This window comes from Ciconia boyciana, chromosome 3 (genome assembly GCF_034638445.1).
Source record: "Ciconia boyciana chromosome 3, ASM3463844v1, whole genome shotgun sequence".
Lineage (NCBI taxonomy): Eukaryota > Metazoa > Chordata > Aves > Ciconiiformes > Ciconiidae > Ciconia > Ciconia boyciana.
In genome coordinates, this window is record NC_132936.1 from 33,596,604 (window position 1) to 33,624,318 (window position 27,715).

The 27,715-nt window shown below is 40.6% G+C and overlaps 1 protein-coding gene across 1 annotated transcript in view; it reads right to left on the minus strand.

Annotated features, from left to right (window-relative positions):
• Window positions 1–2,394: 2,394 nt before the first annotated feature.
• Window positions 2,395–27,715, minus strand: part of COL9A1 (collagen type IX alpha 1 chain) — a 78,112-nt gene continuing 52,791 nt past the window's right edge. The window contains exons 29-38 of the mRNA XM_072857828.1: window positions 27,083–27,136; window positions 26,248–26,319; window positions 13,412–13,447; window positions 13,260–13,304; window positions 11,477–11,509; window positions 9,557–9,703; window positions 9,061–9,115; window positions 6,809–6,997; window positions 3,911–3,988; window positions 2,395–2,668 (exon numbers count right to left, since the gene is read on the minus strand). Of these exons, the coding sequence (XP_072713929.1) occupies window positions 2,484–2,668; window positions 3,911–3,988; window positions 6,809–6,997; window positions 9,061–9,115; window positions 9,557–9,703; window positions 11,477–11,509; window positions 13,260–13,304; window positions 13,412–13,447; window positions 26,248–26,319; window positions 27,083–27,136 (894 nt within the window). The 3' untranslated portion in view covers window positions 2,395–2,483. The remainder of the gene's footprint in view (window positions 2,669–3,910; window positions 3,989–6,808; window positions 6,998–9,060; window positions 9,116–9,556; window positions 9,704–11,476; window positions 11,510–13,259; window positions 13,305–13,411; window positions 13,448–26,247; window positions 26,320–27,082; window positions 27,137–27,715) is intronic.

The window sequence follows — 27,715 nt, forward strand, 5'->3', positions numbered from 1 at the left end:
CTTCCCCCATCTTTTCCCTGAAATCTCAGCCGGTGCTGCTTCTGTGGAACTAGACAGCAGTAGACACTGGTAGATAAAGACTTACTTGTAAAGACACAACCTCTTTTATATTTTATCATTTAAAATACTGGGCTGTGCAAGGGACATAGAATCATGGAATGGTTTGGGTTGGAAGGGACCTTTAAAGGTCACCTAGTCCAACCCCCCTCCAATCAGCAGGGACATCTTCAACTAGATCAGGTTGCTCAGAGCCCCATCCAACCTGACCTTGAATGTTTCCAGGGCAACCTGTTCCAGTGCCTCACCACCCTCATTGTAAAAAATTTCTTCCTTATATCTAGTCTGAATCTACCCTCTTTTGGTTTGAAACCATTACTTCTTGTCCTATTGCAACAGGCCCTGCTAAAAAGTTTGTCCCCATCTTTCCTGTAGGTGCCCTTTAAGTACTGGAAGGCTGCAATAAGGTCTCCCCGCAGCCTTCTCTTCTCCAGGCTGAACAACCCCAACTCTCTCAGCCTGTCCTCGTAGGAGAGCTGCTCCAGCCCTCGGATCATTTTCGTGGCCCTCCTCTGGACCCACTCCAACAGGTCCATGTCTTTCCTGTGCTGAGGGCTCCAGAGCTGGACGCAGTACTCCAGGTGGGGTCTCACCAGAGCAGAGTAGAGGGGCAGAATCACCTCCCTCGACCTGCTGGCCATGCTTCTTTTCATGCAGCCCAGGATGCAGTTGGCCTTCTGGGCTGCAAGCGCACATTGTTGTCTCATGTCCAGCTTTTCATCCACCAGTACCCCCAAGTCCTTCTCTGCAGGGCTGCTCTCAATCACCATCCCCCAGCCTGTATTGATACGGGGGTTGCCCCGACCCAGGTGCAGGACCTTGCACTTGGCCTTGTGGAACCTCATAAGGTTCACATGGGCCCACATAAAGAGATTATCAAAATTAATCCCATGTAACTCATTCTCAGAAGTCTCTAATAAATGTGCAAATATACTTTCTTTTAGTAGGCAGCTTTATCAGACATTTTTCTCCCAGGTGATCTCTATTTAGGCATTTTCTGTCAACACATGGGGTGCCAGAGAAGAGGCTCTTAGATGCAGCTAGAGATTTGTTTTGGGGAAGGCTTATGTATTGTTTTTTTCAATAATTCCTTTTAGAGTATATATTATACCAGTATCTTTCCCTTTAGTGTTGTCTTATACGTTACATGCAAAATGCATAGTTCAAATGATCTTGTTATTTCTTTATATTCTCACATGATATACAAGTCAACTATGTTGAACATAAGCAGACAGTGAAAGACTAGGAAAAAAAATCAATGCTTAAAGCAAGCATGCCGAAGTTTGTATTTGAAAATTCAGATGACTAATAGCGAAATAAAAGGAAACATCATAGGATGGTTTCACTGTTGTCTTTGAGAGAGGATACACTTCAGATAAGGTAAAGTCAAAACCACAAATAGTTTAATTTATACAGAGAGAAACAAAATATCCACATTGCACATTTTCCTCTAAAATTGAGTTTATCTAAAAAAGGCAACTTGGGATGCCTAATGGCGGTCTTCTAGCTGTTCTGTTTCTGGGTATTGAATGTAACCATACATACAAAAACAGGGGATTAAAACATTATGTACTTTTTTTTTGTACAACCACAGATGTTACTTCAAAATCTGTAATCTCTACTATAAAACTTTTATATTTCTAGGACTTAAAATTCCCTTGACAGTGGCTTCTAGCCTTTTATTTTAATTTAACATAGAAGGAGGGAAGCTGGAATAGGCTTCATACAAAATTACGAATGCAACACAAATTGGAGTGGAAAATGAAGAGGTTATTCCACGTGGCTTATTCATGAGAACCCAGTGATCATACCTTTACAGAGGTTTACAGCATAAAAGGTGCCGGGGTGGCAGGTTTTCATAAGAACAGCCTCCCAGCTGGGTTTCTACAATTGAACTGAAGAGCTGAGGGAGGCGTAGCATATCCTGTACAGCACATACATACATACAATGGAATGACTGTGCATGAAGTGATGTAATTTGCTTGGGGGTGCTCTGGAATTTATTTTATAAGCATAAAAGAATAGCTACAACTGAAGTAAATAAACCATTCCTTTTTTATTTGATGGCTGAAGTCACATTATTTCACTGTACATCATACATAGGAATTAAAAGTAGGGGAGGAGGAGAAATCACAGAAACTCTTTATTAAAAAAAAAAAATAGACAAGTGCCTTTTTTTGCCCCCCAAAGGGAGAAAGAGCCAGAAGGCATCACCTGTGTATTTCTGTAAGCACCATTGTTCCAGCTTGTGTTGCTAAGTTCACCTTTAGAAAGAATGTACAACCACTGTGTTAAAAATGCCTTACTGAAACCTTGGTTGAAAGATTTCTCCTTGTTTGTATTTCTCCTTCATCCCTTATTTTTTCTCAGCTGTCTGTGCAGGAAGTAAATTGATGCCAACACTTTGTGGCACTTGCGTTGCCCACTCATGGCCCTTTCATGTTCTTACCAACTCTCTGTCCAGCCTGCATTCTACAAGACGACGGCTCGCAGTACCCAGGAGGGCCGGGAGGGCCAGGAGGACCAGGAACCCCAGGCTGACCGGCCACCCCAGGGAGACCTCGTTCACCATCACGGCCTTCCCTCCCATAGCTGGGTTTGCCTGGTTCACCTGGAAAAGTGGATGCAGGTCTCAAAATTGGCAGCATATGACTTGCTTAGTATCCATGTAGCTTTACTGAACACCCTGTTCTTAAAAGCTGTATGAAGATGGCTTTTTACTGCTCTCAGTGGATTCCCCAGAGAGGTGCCTACTTGGAGGGACAGTTTTCCTCTAATAGACAACCAGGCTGTGTTTACACAGCTACAGCAATGAAGTTTCAGGCCCAACCCTCTCCAATTATACTGAAGCAGATCTGCTGCTGTAAAAAGCTATGCAGTATAACTGATTGCAGCACTGCAGACAACCCCGTTGGCGATGCATATGAAGGTGTAGATGCTACTCACTACTTCAGAGTTGTGTTAGCGCTCCAGAAAGAGACGTATCAAGAATTTATTTTTATTCTCCACTCAGATGTGTTGGGGAAATAGATGTGTAGCATGGAACTGCTGAGCGCTAAAGTATCTTTTTACTTCTAAATCTTCAATGAAGGGATGAAATATAGTGATTTTAGTAAAGCCGCTTCCACTGACAAATGTCTAAAGAAGACAACTCCAAGTTTCACAGACGTCCTAGCTGACAGGATATACTCAACTGATTTTTTTTTCTCCTTTTACAAAGAACAAATTTTGGTAGTTTCTATCTATATATACACACAGAAACGCACTGTAGAGAGATACCGGTGGAAAGAACATGTTTATTTTCACTCACTGGCCACTAGAGGCCAGTTGTGCTACACTTATCAGCAAGAATCTCTGCTGGACCCCTATTACATAACACTGCAATTAATTACCACAAAAATAAAGGAGAATTGTATTTTGAATGTCCTATGTCCTAAATTATGAATGGAGATTTTGAAGACTGCTGTGGCTGCCAGTGAGATAATCTGGGGTTTGTGGCCTTTTTTTGTTTTACTTTTTATATAAATACTTATATTAAAAAAGAGAGGCAATCACACATATACATACACGCACATGTGTGATTGATTGCCTCTTTCTATTTAATGGTTTGTATACATTTTTCCTAATCTTTCTACCCTGAGATAAATGGGGTGGTAGCTCTTTACTAAAAGAGCTTTTAATTCTGATTTGTGACAGTATTACTACCTATGAAGTAAAAATTATGAAGTACTGTTATTTGGAAGCTTATTGCTTAATGGACACCTTTTATCTTGTCAAGGCAGCTTGAGGTATCAGTTCTGAATAAATTTTTACTACATCTTTTCTTCTTTATTCTCATCCTTGTTATATTTACCTGGAAGACCTCTCGGTCCAGGGTAACCTTTCAGTCCTCTGCCTGGAAATCCTCTTTCTCCTCTTTCTCCTGGTTCACCTAAAGCAAATTCATGAAATATTAGTTACAGCCTGCTTAGAGTATGTATTACTTTCAGGAAGTTCCTTCTCAGACATGAATGGCAAATAAGCAAAGAATTCAGGTGGCTGTATATATTCTTAGCATCTTTGAATCATGTCCTGACACATGTCCTTGTAAGAGGTTTGGGGTTTGTTTGGATTTTTTCCCCCCATTTGAGTTGTACTCAGAAGTATACATGTTGGAGGGAAAAAATAACCACCTGGGGCTGGACAGTAAGTACCACGTGAAATATGCCATAGCCTATATAACAGAAATAAACCAAACTCACAGAACTACACTGGCTCTTTTGGAATACAGACTGAGGGTACTGGCAAATGGCTTTTGCAAGACCATGTGAACTCCGCTAATAAGTAAAAATAAGTGCTGGTCCTTGAGACAGCTAGTGCAGAGAAGAAAAGAGAAGCTGGCTTGCACACATTACAGTATTATGAATGTCTTATGTGGATGCCAACAGCAAAGTAAAACAAAGGACTTCTTTGTTCTTCCATACTGGTACTGGAGTACTGGTACTGGAGACTTTCCTTTGGTGGGTGCCCAGCTTTTCTTCAAACTCATATGTTGCTCCAAGCAAGAAGGATCTTAGTAAGAGGAAGCTCTGTTTGCTGTTTTAGTTGTAAAGTTCAAATTCTGTTCACTGTATATATTCCATAAAAGTACATATATCTACCACTCGTGAACACCCTATGTAAACTCTTGGGTTTGGTTTTTTTTACTGCAAGTCAAAAGTCACAAGTATATGCCTAATAATGTTTGAGTGAGCTTTATTTTGTACTTCCATGTTTTCTTGTACTGCAGTGAGGAGGGTTGGAATAGACTGTTAAGTTCGGGGCTTGCCTAGAAATGGCACAGCAGAAAACGAGGAAGCTATGTAAAGGAACACAGGAGCCAGTACAAAAGTCCAAGTTTCAATAAAAGATGCACACAGGGTACTAGAGGAGGAATCTTATCTCTATGCTTCAGACTGCCTAGTCAACATGGAGATTCAGCCTGTCTCTGTAAATACAGCTACCGGAAGCACTGCTGTCAGGTTACCCATATATACTTCTGCTATTTCCAGCTACTGAACACTTTGGAATAGTGTTTACTGCTGGTTACCCCCAACTTCTCCAACTTCTTATTTCTGATTCTGCCCTCCTTCACTACCCCAGATTGCTCATTAAAGTCACTATAATCTCTTTATTTGAGCCAGCTCTTTTTGACTCTGCTGTTGTTGATGCTATTCAAATCACTGTACCTTCGTATCTTCCGCTCTGTCTCATGGTAACACATTGTTGTACTTCTCTCTCCTCTTTATCATGCCCTTCTAAACCATTCTCAACATCCTCCTCCTTTTCCCTTTTATCACATGTCCTAGGTACCCTTTTCCTCTCACTCCCATCTCGGACAACTCCCCAAACGGATGGGGAAAGTCAGTTCATCCCTCTGTGGAACTCCGGTAACTACCAGGAACTCAGAGTGAAGCACTGAGATTTTTTTCAGGGTGCCTGCCATGTACCATCATGATAGCTCTTGCACAGGAAAGCATTCACCACTTCTCTTGTATCTGTAATTGTATTTCAAGGTTTACTGTAAGGTAACTTGGAATTTGATGACAAATATGATAGGAAACAAAGCATTTTGCTTGTTGGGGGGGGTTGTTTATGCTCTGTAGATTTTTTTTTTTTTTTAATGTTAACACAGTGCAGCCTGTTGTGTGATGAATCAAATTCAGCACATCAGATCACCTTTGTATCTCCATTTTTTGTTGCTTCTGCGAATACAGATGACATTACATTAAATGAAAACAGTAACAGAGCTCCAGCAACAATGCTGTTAAGGTTTGCTTTGTTTGTATTCTATTCCTTCTCTCAAAGGTTTTCCCAATTTTACTTTCAAATAAAACTTGAGACTGAAGTAAATGCTCTAATCCAGCGACAGACCAGCTTTGTGCAGAAATACAATTTTTAAATAAAACTTTCCTTCAAGAAAACAAATTGAAACCACTGCTGAATAGAAACTAATACATATATAGTGGTCATAAGACTTTGTAGAAAATTCTACTATATAATCCTCTGGAGGTGTATAAACCCTCTCAGTCAGGAACAAAAGAGATTAACTTAGATCAAAGTTTTTTTGTAAAGTGTAAGGTTAGTCAATTTTATTATGGATTTGTTCTTTCCAAAGAAACAATAGATTGTGGTACATGGTGCAATGATGTTAAATGGCTCAAGTGTTATACCCAGATAACAGAGGCAGATTGTTATCAGTCACTTGTAATGTGAGAAACTGGATAGACTTAGAAAAGTAGGCTAGAGATTAGCGAATGAATCTGACTGTTTACGTTAGCTTTTGGGACCACAAGTCTTGCGGAAGTGAGGTCCACAACCAGACTGGGTGGAGGAAAGAGAGAATCACTGCTGGAACTTTTCAACATATGAAAAACACAAACCTCAAAAGTCCATGAGAGGGAAAATTAATATTAGGAATCTGACTCAGCTGCTTACTTCTAGTTTAAGGCAGATGCCTGTCCTTCTCATATTGTATAAGTGATTTGATGACAAAAAATGGATTTATAAAAAAGTCTTGCTGAGGCCAGGCCAATGTGCCCTTTAATCACTGGGGCAACTGAGGCAACAGTTACAGGAAACAGCTTAGGTTCCTAATTCAGGATCTTTTCCTGTACTTGTGTACAATGTACATCCACAATCTGTAATTCAAAGGAAAAAAAAAAACAAAACAAAACACCCCACAAAAAACTGGAGCAGTCAACAACTGAAAGCCAGTTATAAAATTTCTTACCTTTAGGACCTTTACGACCGATCTCACCAGGGGGACCTTTAAGGCCAGGCAAGCCACGGGGTCCAAGCTGTCCTGGGAAGCCATTTTCACCAGCAGGCCCTGGAGCACCTGGTGGCCCTGGTCGGCCAGGAAGACCTGGAGCACCAAATTCTGGCCTCCTAAGACTGGCTGCCAGCTGAGCTAGTTGTTCTGCAATGAACAGGAAGACAGAATTAAGCAGGAAGTGGATCTGAATGGAGAGATTCTCACATTCACTGAAGAAGAACATGTATTCTCTGCTACAGAAACCGACAGATCACAGTACAGCACCCTCCTTATGTACAATGCTATTTACAAAGTTTGTTGTTACATATAAGATACTATCTTAGTACTACTAGAGGGAAACTGCGTAGGCACACTGTGAAGTTGGTCACTCTGAAGCCTACATCTTAAAGATTTAATGTTTGCAAGCTGAAATGACTTAAATATATACGGTTTATTTAGAAATGTCCTTATAATTTTCTATGTCATTTACATTTCAACCATCTAGTAAGAAAACGTACTCATGCAATTGCTGCCTCTTAAAAGAGCAAATATCTCTCTTCATTACTACTTGTTAATCCTTAGTAAGATCTATCTTTGCAAGAAGGAACAGCTGAAAAGCATGAGGGCAGTCATCTACATTGGCCTGCAAAGTGCAGGCTGCCTTTTTCAGAGGAAAGCCCTCAAGTTGGTGCTCATGAGCTCAAGTTTGATAAATAATTGAACATTTTATGTTGATCTTTTCTTAAGGTAAATCATCAGGAGATTTGCTCTTCATTAGGCATAGGATCAGCTTGCTATTCCTTGGAATGGTCTAAGCTAGATATTCCCTTTTCCTCATCTCCCTTTCAGGCCACTGCTGTGACAGCATGAGAGCAGTCCTCTGCTTAAAGTTTCTGTTCTAGACTTCAAATCCATCTTCCAAGCATGCCTTAGAAATAACTTTCTCTGGATACAGCCATACACAACTCCATATGACATTTGCTATAAAGTCTGCATGACTTGGCAAGACTAGTTATTTTGTGTCTGCAACCATGAAAAATTAAGAAGATGGGGGTGGGGTGGTGCAAATGATCTGAAATAAAACAGGAACTATGGCTAGCAGATACACGAGGAAGACTGAGGATAGCAATCTGCAGGCAAAGCTTACTCAGGAGCTGAACTTCAGTTACGGTTGTCTTCAAGCTGACAAGGTTCCAGGGACCCACTTGGACTGATTTCTTTTTTTTTTTTTTCTCTTTTGTCTTTTTTTTTAAGCATGACAGCATTGACAATTATAGGGGCTCTCAAGAGGGATGTAATGAAGACATTCTAGATTTTTCCCATATACTTCTCTTCACTGCTAATTCTGATGGTTATGAATAAATTCAAGCATTGTATCTGATTTCACTATAATCCTCCTCAATATTACTGTCTTTCAAGAAATCACTTTAAAAGGCCTTTTAACCTGTTCATATAAAGTTAAAAAAAAAAAAAAATACCCTGTTAGGCAGTATCAAGAACAGTTGTGACTACTGATAATTTTTAGATTGAATCATGAGCAGCAATTTTATTCTGGTAAACTCTTAACATTACAAAGGCATAATATCCCTAAGGGCATCTTCAACAGCAAGTACTGAAAGGTATCTTTTGTGCTTACAGGGCAGCATAAATTTTTAAACGCGGTAAATCCCATGCACCCAACTGTATTAGAAAAGCTCCAGATTTCTGTGTGTCAAGAAGAAGTGAGCAAATATAATCAGGGTTTGAACATCTGCCTATTGCTTTCCTTTTATGGTATGTTATCTACAGAAAGCCTCTCTCTGCACTCATTTTATTTTACCTATTTTGCACATAGTTTGTTTGCTGTAATCTAATAGCATATGACTACAAATGGCAAAACAAGCTTGCTGTGAAGCCGTGTACTTTTATATATGTAAACATAGCAAGTGATTTCTACACAAAATATAAGTATTTCATAAAAACACTCCAGTCTGTTGCCTGGTTACTACAGTAATAGGGTGGAATCAACAGGTATTTCAATAAGGCTGCAAAGTATATATAAAATAAGGGACTTCTTATATTCTCTCATATTGTGTCTACATTCACATGTGGGAAGATTTTCTGCCAGGTTCCCTGCTGAGGCCATGCTATTTGTTCTGGATACAAGTGGGGAAATCTTGGTTGCCTCTACAGTAGATTATCCTGATTTAAATGCACAAGAAACATCAAATACTTTTTAGCATATTTACCTTGCATGACTCTCATGCAAACCTGCTTAATGTGCTGATCGGTTGGTTCTTTTCCCTAGGATTAAAAAAATAATAGTTTAAAAATCCAGTTGATATCACAGTACATTTTATAAGCGTGCCTGATGCGAAAATATGTCAATAAAAGATGTTCCAGTCCCTGCAAGTGCAACTATTGCAGCTGAAGTCAATTTGACTAGCAAGGCAGACACTATGTGTGATACACCCATGTATCAAACATGGTACATGCGCACTACACCAGTGGGGTGGGCATAAGAAAATGGAACTGAACTGAAAGTTGAGGACCCAAGGACCTAACTGTATACAACCCTAAGATTTCTCTGGTGCACAAATGCGTCTGTTGCAGGGTACAGTGTATTTCAAACTCTACTGTGGCACTTGGGTTTTGCGTGTGTATGTAGCTCCTGATGCAAGAAAAGGAGTGGTGTGAGTGACAGTTAAGCGTTCAAAAGATACCAATCACATTAAAACTACTTACAGCTGGACCTTGGCTGCCAGGCAGACCTGGGGCACCCTGTTCACCCTGCAAGCCTCGCGGTCCAGGTGAGCCTCGTGGCCCTTCCATGCCAGGCAGTCCGCGACTTCCCTCAGGCCCACGGGAACCAGGCTCTCCAGGATTACCAACCTGGCAAAGAAAGAGAAGATTTTCAGTGGACTGCTATACTAGTGTTAGACTCATTCTGACATATCAAAATGGTGACAGGAGCTGTTCGCAAATGCAAATCAATGAACGCTGGAATGTAAAGTTGTTGAACAGCTTCTTCTTAAATAAGCAACTGGAGTCAGTGGTTGTGTGACTTATAAACTTAAAAAGAGGTCTGTATTTCTCCCTTAAAGGGGAGAAGTGGAAAAAAAAAGATATTCTCTCAAAAGAGGCAAATGGGCATCCATAGTGACATGCACAAGACGTATTTTTTGTCAAAGAACAGAGCTCCTATACTTGGTTTCTACTTCTGCCCTCATGCATGTCACATGCAACTTTTCTAGACATTAAGTGCTCCTTAAGTCGCAAAGATTCCAGCTCCCTGCTTGTTCCAAATGCCTTTCATTCCCTTTCGTAGAGAGTACGCCAACAGGCGCCTCCGAGTTACTTTCAATACAAGTTACTGTACTACTATTAATCAATACTAGTACTAACAAAGAAAAAAAACAACCAAAAAACAAACCCCAAAAAACACAACAAAACCCACCTCCCAAACCAAAACAAACAGAAAAAAAATTCCTACATACTTTTGGCTTTCCAAATCTACGGGGGGGGTGGGGGTGGGGGATGGACGACGACAAAAAAACAACACCTACTGAAAGAGATGCTCAAAACCATGGCAAATTACTCAGCTGTGGTATCAGTTAAGTCCACAAGATGGAGCCATTTCAGTTCCATCTATGCTGCATCTCAGGCAGCTAATTGCTGTCCTTGTCAGCAGAAAACCCAAAGAACACGCTTCAACTGATACATTAAGAAGACAGCAAAATTCCCTTCGTGGACTACACAACCAGGAAGCCATCATTTCTTTCTTGTCCAGTCTGGCAAGTTGTCAGGTTCCCTGATGGATTACTCATCCCTGTGAATGTACTCACTGGTATGACAAGCACCCTGGGGTCTCATAAAGAGAAGAGGATTTTAAAAATCTAGTGGGATAAAACTACATATTTCTCCTCTACTCAATCTCTTCCTCATGTCCTTCCTGTAAGATCTTGATCAGCAGGAAACACTCTCTAGCTTGCATTTGCTTAGCCCCAAAGTCACACAGGCCACTGAGAACACAAGCATAGCTCTTTTTGTAACTTTCAACTTCAGTTCCTTGTAGGCAGAACTGTTGATATGTTAGTATCACAGCCCAAACTGTCAGCTGCTGTAACAATCCCACTCTTCAGTGATCCTGAAATAAAAGAATGCATTCCGCTCTCAAATTCTTCTTATGTGACATACAAGCTTCTCTAAAAAAGAAAAAAAAAAAAAAAAGGAATCTGGGCCGTAAATACTTCGGCTTTCACAGACATCACAGTCCTGCTGCCAGCTTTTTCACAGTGTAAAGATTACAGGCTGTATGCAGCCACTGATCTGGGCCTCCTTTCTATACAACACTTACTGTACAAAGAGTGCATTAATTTCCTTAAAAAAAAAAAAAAATTAGTTGGCCAGAAAACTGCGGCTGAACGATGCTTCTCTTTTATGGAGCTTAGAATTCAGGAGATGGATTCCTTTCCAAAGCTAATTCATTTTAATATCAACTGTAGTCAAAAGTTAAACAGAAGAAATGCTGTTGGAACTCACTCAATTTAACTGTGATAAAGAGCTCAGCTCATTATTTGTATTTTCTTTCTTAAATCAGAAAACCATCTATCTGATCTACTAGATATCTCTATTTCTGCAACAGTGCTAATCCATTATACTTACAGCTCCCTTTGCTCCTGGTAATCCCATATCACCCTAAGCAAAAATAAGACAAACTGTATTAGAAGAGAATATCCATTATCACAGACATCACAAATGCAGTAAACTTGACGTGATTTTTTTTTCACTATTAAAAAAAAATTCATATATTTAGTTGATTTACGCAAAATTGCACCTCAAATTACAATTCATTTGGAAATAAAACTTAAATTTCAGAATTTTTTTGTAAAATTCCTTTCTCAAAAACATTTCTGTAAGGTGCAAATAAGAAAGCATGTTTATTATAATTGGTTTTGTAATGCTTCTCTTAGAATTAGACACATGGCTCTAGCCTCTCAAACCACAGTTACAGCACAGGACAATCTTAGATAGTAGATTGCTTGGAAACCTTTAGAGGAAGCATTATTTAATCAGGATTTTCTAGTTTGCCAGAATTATGGATATTTTACAGTGTTGTGTTAGCCCTGACAAAACTGCAACAGAAAACACGCAGGTGTCTACCCAGTGTGCTGTGAAGAAGCCAAACCCCTAGAAGTTGCTGTTTCCAGCAACCTCACTCCTGGCTTGAACAACCCCGAGATTCCCCTATTGCTTGACTGAGAATAGCAGTCCCACTATTCAGAAGTTTTTAGTTTTCCCTTTGAACTGGAGAAAAAAAAAAAGAAGTTGCAAAATCTTGTAATCACCTATGAAATAGATTAACTCTTCTTCTTTGGTGTTTTCGTATTACTCCTGGAGAGCTTTCTGAAAATTGTATTTTCCCAGTTCCTAAATGTCATTGGTGAAATAATTGGTTTCTAAAAGTCAGAAAGGCCACTTTGTCTGTTAATGAATATGCCATAAGTGAAATAGAAATAACAACTGTTATTGGTTTAAAAATAGACCAACTGGCAGCACACTTAAACAATCCATAGTATTGCTTCCTGCGAATCTGTATAGTGGTGGTAAAGCTGCATTACTGGACACCTAGCTCACTAGGGCTGTTAATTAACTTTAAAAGCCTTTCAGAATTGCAGAGAAAAAAAGTGCTCATTTCCAGCACACCACCTGGCTACCATTTTTTAAATGGGGAGCAGTTTACTTCCTTTTGAAAGATCAAGTTCTGGCTTTGCTGGATGGGGCCCCATAGGAGCCGCTGGACTAGCACATTTGTCTTTCTGCAGGAAAACAAATCCTCTTTACCCAAGGGCACATGACCCAAGCATTACCCATGTGAATTCACAACATGCCACACTCCTGCAGTGTATATAAACCTTCCTCCAGCAATATCAGAGTGCCACAGCCTCTTCCCAGACCATTCTCGTTCTCCCTAACAGCCAGTTGCTATATCTTATTTCCAAAGATAAAGGCAATACAAAAATTTCCATCAAGTCTGAGTTACCAAGGATATTTATTATCTGTGCTTCTGTTTCACCTGAATTAAACTACTTCCTCATCCTCACTGCCTCAAACACCAAGAATTTATGTGTGTGTGCATATATATGTATTTATATATAAATGCTTAGTGTATCTGTACATATGCATCTATACACACACCCCCTTCAAGGCAGCCTGTACTGTATTATACACCTAATAGAATATGTGTATTTCAGAGTGCTTTCAAAACAGCAGGAATGGCATGACCAGGCTAATAGAACTGCTGTGCTCTGCAATGCCCAGTTAGTAGAAAACTGAAATGTGACTTTCAATGATCAAACCATATGCTTGAAGCACTCCACCAATACTTTAAAGTTTTCATTTACGACAACAAAATATTAGATCAAGTGAAGAGAAAATAATGCCTTACTAAGTCACCCTTTTCTCCTCCATCTCCTTCTGCTCCAGGTGCACCCTATATCAAAAACAGACATACTGTCAGCCTTCAGATTTAGTCAACATAATGCACTGCAGCATCTGATAGTGTGACTTGAAAGTACCATGATCTCCAACATGACTTACTTGTTCACCCTTAGGTCCTGGTTCACCCACTGAACCCTAAAAGATTAAGGTAAAAAAAAAAAAGAATTAAAAAAAAAAAAAGAAAAAAATCAGAATTTGAAACTGCAGGCTCAAAAGCATACTAAATTATCTTCAATCCTCCCTACCATCTAGCATTAATGCAAGAGACCTTTAAAACTGCAAATTTTTAAGAATGACAATGAAAGAACTTAAATCTTATTATATAATTAAGGTGACAGACTGAAGGCAAATAATAGCATGGAACATATAATCCACTGCCACAGTGGATGGTACAGATTCTGACTGACAAACAGTAGTTCGCCCCTTTACAGGGCAGATGCTCTTGCAGCTGCTACAACTCTGCTCTGCAAATTGGTTAGAAGTTACAAGTAAAAAATACATTAAGTGTATTACTTTTTCTAGCCCTATTAAGTATTCTGTATTGCTGTAGGCCGTACCAGCCCTGCTAATGTGCGATAAGCACACTGAGACATCCACAAGTTCAGTCACAATCTTGTCTTGCTTGCCGTTTAATTCTCGACGTTTTTTAGCAGAACTGTCTCTAGAATTTTGATCATTACAGTCAAAGCTGAATGGCTTGTATCTTAAAGTTGATATTCCTTTTTTTAAAAAAATAATATTCTGTTTCATCTTAGAATCCTGTAACAAAACATACATGTGTGGATAGGCAGGAACCAAAGAGGAAAAAATTAATGACCTGATTCATTTCAAACATATATAATTTGTTTCTATAGTAAAAGTATTCCATTTGTAGAAGTGTATTATTTAAGAAAAATCTTACTATTTGTGTTTTGTTAGAAAACCAGTCACACCATCCTTCAATGTTCTTTGCAGTATGTGCACATTCAAACATATACATTCCAAAAGAACTTTAACTGTGCATAAATTTTTTTTTTCTAAAATAGATGGAGATACAGCATTTTCTCTTCCATTTCAGAGATCCATTTAATTCGCATAAGATATAGGCACACAAACCGGTGTTACATCTACAATTTAATGAATTCAGATTTGTTCTCATGCTCCTGAGGACGAAGAGCCAATACTAAATTGTCAACAAAGCTAAGCAGTGGAAATCACAGACCTATTCAACATTCCGGCTTTGTCAAACAACACTGAAACTATTTTGTCTGAAGTGTTCTCAAAATCGTGCCTTATTAAGGTTTTCCAATTACTCACATAAAAAGACATTGATTTGCCACCTAACATCATTTTGGGGGTTCTTTTCTCCACTTACTCTTCTTTAGAGCTAAACTGCCAATAGATAAGGTTGAGACGGGAGAAGCTTTTGCTTTTGTGAAACTTGGCCTGTAATATTTATATTAGCAAACATAAAAATCACAGCTGAAACCAGATGAATCTATTGTACATTGAACCCCAAAATTTCAATGGAGACAATAGGGTAACATGTCAAAATATGAAAATACCCACTTTTTTTATATACTGCTTATCTATTTGTAAACATCCCTCTCAAACCATGCCCAGGAATTGTTTGAAAAACTGCCAGTCAGCATCAGACGAAACCGTACTAGGGGCTACACTAACTATTTAACAGTATAAAGGATTGTGTTCCAGTGCCAAGGTCAGGGTCTTGGCCTGCTTCTGTTTAATTTACTAACAGACAGAACCAGAGTGTCTGAAAACAATTCAAAATGCATGAATCAGAAACAGTGTAAGTGGTGAATCGTAGAATCATAGAATCGTTTAGGTTGGAAAAGACCTTTAAGATCATCAAGTCCAACCATTAACCTAGCACTGCCAAGTCCACCACTAAACCATGTCCTTAAGCACCACATCCAAACGTCTTTTAAATACTTCCAGGGATGGGGACTCAACCACTTCCCTGGGCAGCCTCTTCCAATGCTTGACAACCCTTCCGGTGAAGGTTTTCCTAATAGCCTAATAGCCTAATAGCCTAAAGTTTTCCTAATAGCCAATCTAAACTTCCCCTGGCGCAACTTGAGGCCACTTCCTCTTGTCCTATGGCTTGTTACTTGGGAGAAGAGACTGACACCCACCTTGCTACAACCTCCTTCCAGGTAGTTGTAGAGAGCAATAAGGTCTCCCCTCAGCCTCCGCTTCTCCAGGCTAAACAACCCCAGTTCCCTCAGCCCATCCTCATAAGACTTCTGCTCTAGACCCTTCACCAGCTTCGTTGCCCTTCTCTGGACACGCTCCAGCACCTCAATGTCTCTCTTGTAGTGAGGGGCCCAAAACTGAACACAGTATTCCAGGTGTGGCCTCACCATTGCCGAGTACAGGGGCACGATCACTTCCCTAGTCCCGCTGACCACACTATTCCTGATACAAGCCAGGATGCTATTGGCTTTCTTGGCCACCTGGGCACACTGCTGGCTCATATTCAGCCAGCTGTCAACCAACACTCCCAGGTCCTTTTCTGCCAGGCAGCTTTCCAGCCACATGAATGCTGGGGTTTAGCCATTCCCCGTAACACATCTGCATAACTACTCTGTAAGATTCATTGAAGCATGATCCATCATTGTAACATTGTTTTGTATTGCTATCTCTGCTATAATATATCAGACGTGTGATGGATGCACTCAACTCCTTGACCAAGCTAGTGGCAGTCTGGTTCAGGCTCCAAAGGAGGAAAAGGCCTAGGCCATAACCAGGCCAAGAACTTCTCTACTTCCAGTCTGTTCTCTGAAAACCCACACAGGAACAGGGTGACATGGTGAGCATTGATGCACACAGGCTTGGAAACTGGAACACCAACCATGCAATTAACACATGAAGAGCAGCTGGTTCTTCCAAGACTCATTTGTCAAGAACAAAGAAAGTTGTGGGTACAAGGAGTCTCATGCCTACCTTCTCCATCACACGTAATTTGACTATGAGCCAACCACTTTATTCCATAAATATGACAGCCCGAGCCAGCCTTTTTTGAGCTCTCCCTGCTAAGCAGTTGGCTGCATGGTGGTGATCTCCTCTTGAGCTGGGACGCCTCTCAAGGTTACTCCTTGAGGCCGAGAGACCCCTTATCAACAGTGGATCTTTGGTAAGTGACCGACATTGCACACAACCTTGTATTTTAATGCACTAAGATTTTGTGTTGGTAACTTTGAATCATTATTATATCCTCTGCAGTAAGTAATAGAGTGAACCTTGTTATCAAACTTTGTTAAGTCTCACGTTTACAACATCTTACTTCAATAAAACCACTTTTGCTGATACCTTTGGTGGTAGTTCTTTAAGCGGTCTAAGTCTTACCTGCAACAACTTAGCATAGTCAGCAGGACGGCAAGTAGTATCACTGATTACTTACGGAGGCACAGAAGAAGTCCGAGTCCCAAATTCTCAGAAGAATGGGCTCACAAACATTGGCATGACTGGGGTGCCACTGAAGGACAACTAAAATTAGCAGGAGGAAATACTAAAGATGGTAAAGGGAATTATTTGTAAGATGTTAGGCACCTGCCTAGAAGCTGCCTGTCAGTATAGGAAAGATAATAATAGAGAAAAGTAAGATCTAAGAGATGAAATAGAAGGCAGGAAGGCAGCTGAGTTATTACTGTCCTTACAAATCAAGCAGCTACAGAAGCAGTTACAGGAAGAAAAGGAGAAAAAACAAAAGTTGGAAGAAACGGTCGAGATGATGCTCATACGGGCTCCACATCTTCCTGACCCCGTGCAAATTAGGAAGCTAACAGTGTCCCCAGAAGATTGGGATGGTGATATTTGGGGTGAACTTGATGACTACAATGAGGGAAATTATGCCCTCCCTGTTCCCCTCAGAACCCCCTGAATATGAGGCTTGACCCATCACTAAAACAGAACACTCTGAAGGACCTCGGGGTGGTGCTCCGTGATATACTACACGAACCACTCCCTGGGACCCAATGCAATTGGCAAACTTACAAGAGAAATACTGCAGAAAGCCAGGTGAAAGTGAATATTCATGGTGCATCTGCCTGAGCGTCGGCAGCTGAATAACGTTAAGTGGAGATGAAGCAAACGGTTATTGGGGTCCGGGAGTTTTCCTAAACCTAGGACCCAACCCGGCAAATGAATCCCATTCTGTCACCCGTAGGGTGGCTTATTGGGCTGGGGGAATAGGTGCCTTGGAACAAGGTGAATCTTCTATAATTCCCATCCGTTCCCTAAGCAAGCTGTCCACTGCTGTCACAAAAGCCACTTGCATACAAGCTATGCACACACAGGGAGAAGCTGGTGATAACCCAATATCCACCACAGTAGATTATGGAATATTAAAGCCACTAAATGAAGGAGGCACTTACATTTTGATTCCAGTTGGTCCTTGACAACAACTGGTGAAATTCCTAATAGATACGGGAGCACAAATTTCAATACTAACACAACAGGATGCCGAGAAAGTGGGTGTGCAACCCAGACAGCAAAGAGTTAAAGTCACCAGGGTAAACAAAGCAAGTGTTATATGCCAAACCACACAAATTAATTTATGGCTCCAGGCAGAAGCCCATGTGGTCTACTTACTTTGCAGTTAAAAAGCAGAATGAAAATATTTTGGGTTTCAATATTTTGACCAGACCAAACTGGCACTTGCCAGACGTGGTGCTTCAGTTCAAGTACCGATCCCAACCCTGGTAGAAATTGGGAGGCTACAGTAGCGTACTCCGCCAAGCCCCTGCACTCCCCAATTTGAGAATTACCAGTACACCACAGAATCCAATTTCTGCTGTGTCACGAAATGGAATTTCTGACATAATAGCAGTCTTGGAAAACAGCACACTATTTCTAGAACCCCCTCCCCATACAATTCACCCATCTGGCCAGTCCGAAAGCCAGATGGGAGATGGCACCTGACAATAGATTATGGGCACCTAAACACCAACACAGCTCCGCTAACGACTGCAGTACCCCATATTGCAACTTTAACAGCCACGCTACAAGCAGCTGTACAGTCATGGATAGTGGTACAAGATGTGAAAGACATGTTCTTTATGGTCCCCTTGCAGGAGGAAGATAAAGAGAAATTTTGCTTTTACTTGGGAAGGTATACAATATACCTTTAACAGATTCCCACAGGGCTATAAACATTCACTTCCTACGATTGGCTATGCTGCACTTGCTGAACTTTTACAGACAGTTTCACTTCCTCAGGATGTGAAACCGTACCAATATATAGATGATATCCTGACTGGAGAGACATCCCCTGAAAGAGTGGGGGAAGCAGCAGCAGCAGCATAGCAAGCACTACACAAAGCAGAAGTTGAGGTTCCACCTGAAAAATGTCAAGGACCAAGTAGAGAAGTAAAATTTTTACGTACCTGGTGGATTGCAGATAGTGCAGCAATTCCACCAGACACCCTAAGTAAAATGGAACAATTGCAGAAACCACAATCTAAGAAAGAAATACAACAGGGTACTTATGGGTACTTTAGGGTACTGGAGGAAACATGTACCTGGATTTTATGTCATTGCTCACCCATTGTACTCACTTTTACGAAAAGGAAAACCGTGAAAATGGAAGCCAGAACATGAAGAGGCAGTCAAAACCCTAATACAGGAATTAAAGACACATCAGCCACTGGGGCCAGTACACCCTCATGACCCTACTGTAGTCTAACAGCGTAGTCTAACAGGAGCTGGTGGAAGGCCAAGGCTTACGTAAAGCTGATAAGGGGGATTCAGACTGGAACGTGCAATGTCTAATCAAGAATTACTGTCCTTGGGAGAAAAGCACATCCTGGAGAAATACGTAAGCTAATTAAGATGTTTTGGGAACCATCTGAAACTACTAGTAGAAGTGTGATAAGAAGCACCCTCACATGAACTATCCTGATTATAATACTAAAAGTCACACCCCTTGAGCTGGAGACGCCAGCCCAAGCAGAGACCCCTCACCTTTGAGTGTGCGCAGAATATTGAAGTAGCACTGTAGCTTTAAATTGAAATAAGAGAAATGTAGACCAATAGAAAACTGCTTTGTGTAATTACTTATGCATATGCATAACTAGACTGTATAAATACTGTACCTATATGATCGAACTTTGTGCTAGCTTTGTGGAGCTACCACCTAGCACCACGGCGCAAACATGAAATAAAAATACCTCTGCCCTGTGTGTATATTGGCGTCTCGCACACCGGGTAAACGACCTCACACTTGTGGGATAACACTATTATAGCAGAATGGGGTTTTGCAGAACATGGCACTTGCTGCAATCTATTCCAAGCTGGCAGAACAGGCCAAAAAGGCCTTTAATGTTTAGCTCAACCACATTTAAACAGACAGAACAGATACTGCCAGTAGGAAAAGGGACTTTTGTCTTTAGTCCAAGCAGTTCAACAAGTTGAGAAAATACACCAGGGACAACCTTTCCAGCCTAGAGGGGAATTTAATTTGCTAGAAACAGTTCTGAAGGAACTGCTCCCCCAGAAAGAATTGCACAGAAACCCACTAGCAGGAAATGGTATGCCTACCTGATGGGAGTAACAGATGAAATGCAATTGACAAAAGGACATACAAAAATTTCCACATTACAAATGCCTATAAACACACCAACCCATTAGCACTAAACCAGCCATTTAAACCTTCACCAGTTCTAAATGCACCTTCCCTCACTGAGAGGACACTGAGAAGACATTTGGTTTACTGATGCCTCAGCAAAGAGGGTAAAGGGTGGTCCAAAGATGGCGGTCTGAGGCCACTGCATTAAACATTACCACTGGCAAACGAGTAATAGAAGAAGGTGAAGGTAGTGCACAAGTACAATTAAGGGCAGTTGTTTTAGCAGCACAAAATGGAGCAAAAGTAATCTATGTTGACTCCTATGCTGTGTGGGCAGCTGCCATGCATTGGCTTTGTCAACAGGAAGCCCTAAATTGGGAAGTAAATAGATCTCCAGTTTTGAGAACTGAAGATTGGCAATTAATATTAGACATAGCAAGACAAGCACCATTTAAACTAGGATGGGTAAAAGCCCATGTAAAAAATGGCCGGCCAGCCACAAAATGGAACGAACAAGTAGATGAATTAGCCAGAACTAGGGGAATAAAAACAGGAGACACGCCAAATCCCAAATGGTACCAACTGGGAGAATGTTTGCATCAGAAATTAAGCCACACAGCCTGAGAAGCACGTTATTTTGCAGCTCAAAGCTGAGGTTGGTTCCTAGACAGGAAAACATGTGAAATCATTCTTACAGAATGACCTCAATGTAAACTGAAATTGCAAACAGATCACCCTGCTAAAGCACTACTCCTACACCTCAATAAAGGAAAAAACCTATGGTCAATGAGGCAAATTGATTACATTGGACCCTTTAAACCCTCCCCAGGATATTGGTACAGCCTCACGGGAGTAGAATTTGTCTCAGGCCTAACCATGGCAACTAAATGTCGGAAGGCTAATGGTCAGAACACCATCAGGGGATTATCCTCTTGGTTTTCAGGGCTACCAGCCTCTGATGTCATCCAAAGTGACAATGGCTCACATTTCTCCAGCAAGGAAGTGCAGGGCTGGGCAAAGCAGGAAAACATTCAATGGGTATTCCATACCCTCTACTATCCCAAATCAAACAGGATAGTAGAAAGAGCAAATGGTCTATTAAAAAGGAGTCTTAAACCACACAAGCCCCACCGGGATACTCGATTGCCTAAAGTGATTCACCAATTGAATTACCGGTACAGGCTAACAGGGAGCCCAGTCATTCGTGCATTCTTTCTGTCAGCACCTTAGGGAGCACCTGCATCAGGTGTAAAAATGTACCCCATTGCCCTTCAACCGGGGCAACCCACTATGGTAGATTTACCACAAATTGGCACTGTCCCAGTAACACTAACAAAACCCTGTGGCCCTTTGCCCTGGGAAGCAGAAGACAGCAATGGAGCTAAGCATCGTATTAGCACTAGGTGGATACACCCTAGCCACTAACTAGAAGGGGTAACCAGTCGAGAAAAATCCTGCTGAGACTTGTATTGTTTTTTCTTTTCAGGAACAATACCAGGAATGATACCAGCACACCTCCCCTGGAGATTGCACAAACCATCAGAGGATTGCTTATCCTTCTCACAGGAGTAATCATTGCCAGCATGGACCAAATTCAGTTCGCACATCAACAAGCTCAATGCATGGGATGGAAACCTCTTTTGTTTATGCTAATCAATATGGTAACTATAGTACATTCTGTGCCATATATGTTTAAAATTGATGGGAATACAGGAATAATGGGAAAACCACGACAAAACCTAACAATGACAGTCACTGGTAATCACACCATGGTAAAAGCAAATAAAAGTCACCTTATTTCTGCTACACCAGGTGACAAAATCTCTGTTGAATGTAATGTAACAAATTATTCAAAGGGTAATACCTACGTGGTCATCAAAAGGACAAACCAAACTCAATCAAAAGGCAGAGCAAACTGTTTCTCATGCCCCAATTGTACAACTAGTTTCCTCTTCAATGACACAACTATAGAAGCAGTATGCCTGTGGACAGATACAGGGAAAGATAACAGAAATGGACTATCTTTAAAGGTCACGTTAACACCTATTCCTAGCCCTCACACTACACCAACAGCTGCCCCTACTGCCTATTAGCCTACTCCCTATTTTATTACTCCCACAACCAACCAAACTACACATCCACTGATTTCTGAAATTGGACCCTATGCTATTAAGTATACAGGCCAGCAACAAGTGCTATTTAATCCATCATGGTCCCTCAAATGAGTGGAACTCTCAATGCAGATTAATATCTCTTCAGTTAAACTTACCTGCTCACTATTCCTAAATACATCCTATACAGGATGGTTAGCATGGTTGCACAGGCAAACCCTCACCTCTCCGAAACGAACAAGGAGAGATGTGACTGGCATTCTGGGAACAGGATTAGGAGTATTAAACAGCATAGATGCTGAAGTTCTAGCAAACAAATTAAGCTCGGCAACAAGTGATTTGAGTAAACTAGAACATCCATTTCGATCTTCTTTGCTGGCACTGGGAACTAGTCAATGGCTCTTACCTGATATATTGCCTAAATGGGAAAGAATTAATGAGAAGGACCACCAACTAATTGTAGACGCACTTGGCATTGCCCAGAATAATGTGTCTCTAGCTCTTAGCTGTCTCCAAGCTCAGTTATGGGTGCAATCTACTGTAGCAGCAATTATAAGGAAAGGTGATGAGGGCACCTTGCCCATTGAGATTCAGAAGGTAATTTGGGAAAATGCAACTCAATTTGAAAAGGATTTCCAATCTTGGTGGTATCTAGTCAATCTCACTTATGACCCCACTGACAGTAAAGCCACAGCTTTTGTTTTAACAATATGCAACGCTTCAGTATATACCATATACCCAATCATTGAGCTGGGATTAAATCACAATGGAACTGTACTCTACCCTTTAGAGTAAGGGCCCAACAAAATGGGAACAAATGGCAAACTGTTGATGTTGACACGTGTTGTACAGGAACAACAAGGATTTATCTGTGAAAGTAATACCATCAAGGCCTAGGACATTTGTCCTGACACTGAACAAAATGCTTGTCATTCATATTCAGCTCCTGTCACATCCCACCAATTGTTACAATCTAACTATAAATTGTATGAAGATTTATTACCTACCCCCACTGGAATGAATCTCACATTGGTAAGAAAAGTGTTGCAACATGATGACCTGTGTCAATTGCTAAAATGAATTCAAAACAACAGACAAAGAACCCTGATTACCATCTATCATGACGCAGTGAAGATACACCACATCCTAGAAAGAGTGAAGAAAGATGGAGAACATCACTGGTGGGAAACTCTCCTTGGATGCTCACCAACATCAACTGGAGCTTTGAATTTGATTTTATATCCAGTTGTAGTTTTGTTAGTTCTGACTTTATTGTGTTTATTGCTCATAATCATTCTGTATATCAAAGTTTGGGGAATAATGAAACAAATTGTGTTAATCCAACATGTAAAACATATGCAATCAACTGATTCTGTATGTGCAACGGTATATAATTAGCATTAATTGTAACGCTTAAGCTAAGGAACTCATCAGACAATTGTACCCTTACCACTGACCTGCAGTATGCCACATATTTATGACATAGAGGCAAGAGGTAACTGTACTACCACCATATGAGTCAATAAAGTGGCTTGACTGTAGTCACGGGGTGGAGTGTGATGGATGCACTCGACTCCTTGACCAAGCTAGTGGCAGTCTGGTTCAGGCTCCAAAGGAGGAAAAGGCCTAGGCCATAACCAGGCCAAGAACTTCTCTACTTCCAGTCTGTTCTCTGAAAACCCACACAGGAACAGGGTGACATGGTGAGCATTGATGCACACAGGCTTGGAAACTGGAACACCAACCATGCAATTAACACATGAAGAGCAGCTGGTTCTTCCAAGACTCATTTGTCAAGAACAAAGAAAGTTGTGGGTACAAGGAGTCTCATGCCTACCTTCTCCATCACACGTAATTTGACTATGAGCCAACCACTTTATTCCATAAATATGACAGCCCGAGCCAGCCTTTTTTGAGCTCTCCCTGCTAAGCAGTTGGCTGCATGGTGGTGATCTCCTCTTGAGCTGGGACGCCTCTCAAGGTTACTCCTTGAGGCCGAGAGACCCCTTATCAACAGTGGATCTTTGGTAAGTGACCGACATTGCACATAACCTTGTATTTTAACACACCTAGATTTTGTGTTGGTAACTTTGAATCATTATTATATCCTCTGCAGTAAGTAATAGAGTGAACCTTGTTATCAAACTTTGTTAAGTCTCACGTTTACAACATCTTACTTCAATAAAACCACTTTTGCTGATATCTTTGGCGGCGGTTCTTTAAGCAGTCAAAATCGCCTGCATGTGACAAGGTGCCAGCAGATAGTACCCAATAACTAACAGCTTTGGGATCAAGAATGACTACTGAACTATGTTTTTTTGTGAATTCTACTTGGCTTCTGGTTGCTGTTTACATCAACTCTTATCATTCATATAAGGGCTTCACAACAGAACTTTATAGGAACCCTGTGTACAAAACCATGAAGTTTTGAAATCAGGAAGAGGAGAAAGGTTACTTCAGTGTGGAACTTATTGATACCAGTGGTTGACCCAAAGACTAGGGTTAACAGGCTACAGCAATACCTATTGCCAAACCCTGACAAGGATGTTTGGCTCTGGATAAGACAGATGCAGTTGCAAGTTGAACAGGGTAGAGAAAGGACAGACTGGCACAATGATCTCCAGGCTTTTGACCTGGAATACATACTGCAGATCAGTGCTACTGGCAAAGCTGCAGCCATGTTAAGCCTGCCCCAGAAAATTCACTCCAGCCTTCCAGCCTCTATGCGACTGAAGAAAAAAAATGAATCAAGGATACAAGTGGATCCAGTTGATGCTTGTCTCAAAACAGGAAAGCTAAAAAGCAATTGCAGGATGAGATAATTGCTAGTATAGCTTTTGGGACTTCAAGGTATTTGCACAGGGCATTAAACTGACCTTAGGATTTAAAAAAAGTTCCAGGTGTAAGATACTGTCATCTGCCAGTTATATAAACAGAAACCTCCTGGGTGTAGCCCGAATCTCACTGGGTATCTTCACAGCATCTACATTCTGCTCTTATCCTAGAGGTCCAGACGCTTTATACAGTAAAAGAAAAATCAGGCATCTTTGGAGGGAGATTGTCAGCACTGCAACAAATACTAGTTATTTTCCTTCCAGATTTGCTTCCTCAGGTACCTTCAATCTCCATCTGGAGAAGTCGAAAGTATGAATCACTACCAAACTAATAAAAAGAGCCTGCTTTATGTCAATACTTACATTTGACTAGAAACATATGTTCCTGATCTCAGCATTATAAAAAAAACCAAACAAGCAAACAAAACCAAACACATGAAGAAATACCTCAACAAAAAAGACTGTGTTAGAAACTTGTTTTTAAGCACCTGAGCAGCTTTTAAAAACTGCCAAAAACAACTGCAAGCCCTAGCTAGCCACCCTATGATGTATACTGGGAGCATACCAGGGGCAGGATTCCTCTGTTCAACTAAAGACATCTACAGCAGTGATGCCTATGTCTCACTAACAGTTCTATACTTCCTTGATTGTCAGTGGAAAGTAAGAGGCACTTCAAAAGTGCAATTCATTTAATACTAAAGTAGATGTCTCAAGTAAGAATGATGAAACACAGTGTAGAAATTACTATTTCTATAACAAAGATGTCTAAAGTTTGGTGAGTGAATTCCATCCTCTGTAGCCTCCTATAAGCAAGAGAAGATAAGGAACATATTTTTTTTATATATACAGCGTTCACTGACATTTATTCAGCAAAGCAAGAGATCTTCTGCAGGTATGTGAGATCCCCAGGGCCCAGTTCTTCCCTCCTAACAAAATACTAGAAGAGGTACTTACGTCCTGTAATTGTGCAGGTATGCACATGTGTCTCAATAGCTACATCAGCCTGTGCATTTCCATAGCAGGTCCTAAGACGTATCTAAAAGGTGTTGTATCTACTATAAACCAGGGCTGAAGTTCCAAAGCTCTTTACTGACCAGAGACCCTGACTTACAATTTCAGATCTGGCTGAGTCAATGCTTTGCAATATGATTTAGGCCTTTACATGCTTCAAACTCCAAAAAAAAGAAATATTTACACCAGTAATCTCATTCCAGTCCCTTGGGTAACACTAATATTTCCTGTATATTTTATGAGCTACACGTATTTAATGGGCACCTAGAGCACCACTTTCAAGCAGTTAACAGATCTACATACAAAACAAGAAACCAGACTGATTCATGTAAAAACTGCAAACAATGCTCAAATTATTGTATTTACTCCTGATGTCAAACTGCAGTCTGTGTGTATGAGTGCATTTCTTACCCGGTCACCCTTACCACCAGGTAGGCCTGGAGGACCTGGCAGTCCAGGAAGTCCAATGTCACCCTGGGGACCCTGTGAAAATAAATCAAAGATGTAAACTTACACAATCTGTTTTAGAATGAACAACTAAGGGTCATACCCTGACAAGCAGATGGGGCAGAATCTTATTCCCAGAACAATCCTAACTTGATGAAAGAGGATTATCTGATGAAAATAGAGCTGATACAAAATACAGCCCTTTAAGTAGGATCTTATTAGGATTTTATTGCTGACAAACACCACAGAAATGGCTTACAGGGCTTTCCACCCTCCAGTCCCTTGACAACAGTCTGGTTCTCTTAAAAATACTTACTAAGATCTTGTACGCTGTGATTTGCACATTCCTCTGTAACAGCAGGCTCTTTCAGCCAAAACATCCCCAGCTATGCTTTTGACTGTTACTGTGTAAATACTGCTGGAGCACTGGTAAAAGGTGGCATTCATAATCTGCTCCATTCATTAGTTTCACGTAGCTCTTAGCAGAAAGCCAGTCTTTCACTGCTCCTGTTCCCCGAGTACACGCAGCCCACACAGGGGTGTGCAACCCAACTTTGCACATCACAGGATTTATGTTTTCTTAAACAGAAGAAAAAGTCCCACACATCTCCATATACTTTAAAACAGCATTTGCTAATATTAGCACAGTCACAGAGGACTGAAAAAGAAACTCAACAATCACTCATTTCAACATTATTTTCAGTTCCCTGCATGGATAAATGGGTAAGTGTAGTTCCAGATGATACCATAGCTCCTTGAAAGTAAACATGAACACTGAATATGGAAATAAACTGCTTACCCATTTCCCTGGTAAACCTGGAGGACCCGCAGGACCTGGCTCCCCTCTGCTACCCTTATAGGAAATAGAAGGACATCATTACTTCCTGAAATATATCCTGTGAACAGGGCATAAAGTATGATTTTTTTTCTTAATGTTTAGTGAATTACACTACTTAGCAGTTGGCTTTAATCAAGACTTCTGTTTATTAGTGCAAAAATATCACGTGCATTAAAAATAGTGAAACTTCCTGAGAAATGTAAAAATCTTTTAGTTACAATAGCATACAACATTTAGTTGGCATCAAATGCTTAGCTTTAGGCTTTTGCTTAGTTTCATCAACTGAACTCCCCCATGACCACATATTTAAAAGCTGGTGATCGCACATATACAACAGACAAATGTGAAAAGTGTGTGCAGAATTCATGCTTAACAAACTCATTTAGGTTAAAAAGAAAAGGTTTAGACTGTTATAGGGAAGGATAACCTTTAAAAGTCCCCATTCATAATATTGATAAGTATAAATATGCTTTTTACTGGATTTTTACCTTATAACTTCACTTCAGATATGTTTATCCATTCAGATCATCATATTCACATTAGTATTATAACTCCATCTCTTAATGCAGTCATTTGAATATATACTCTGGGTAA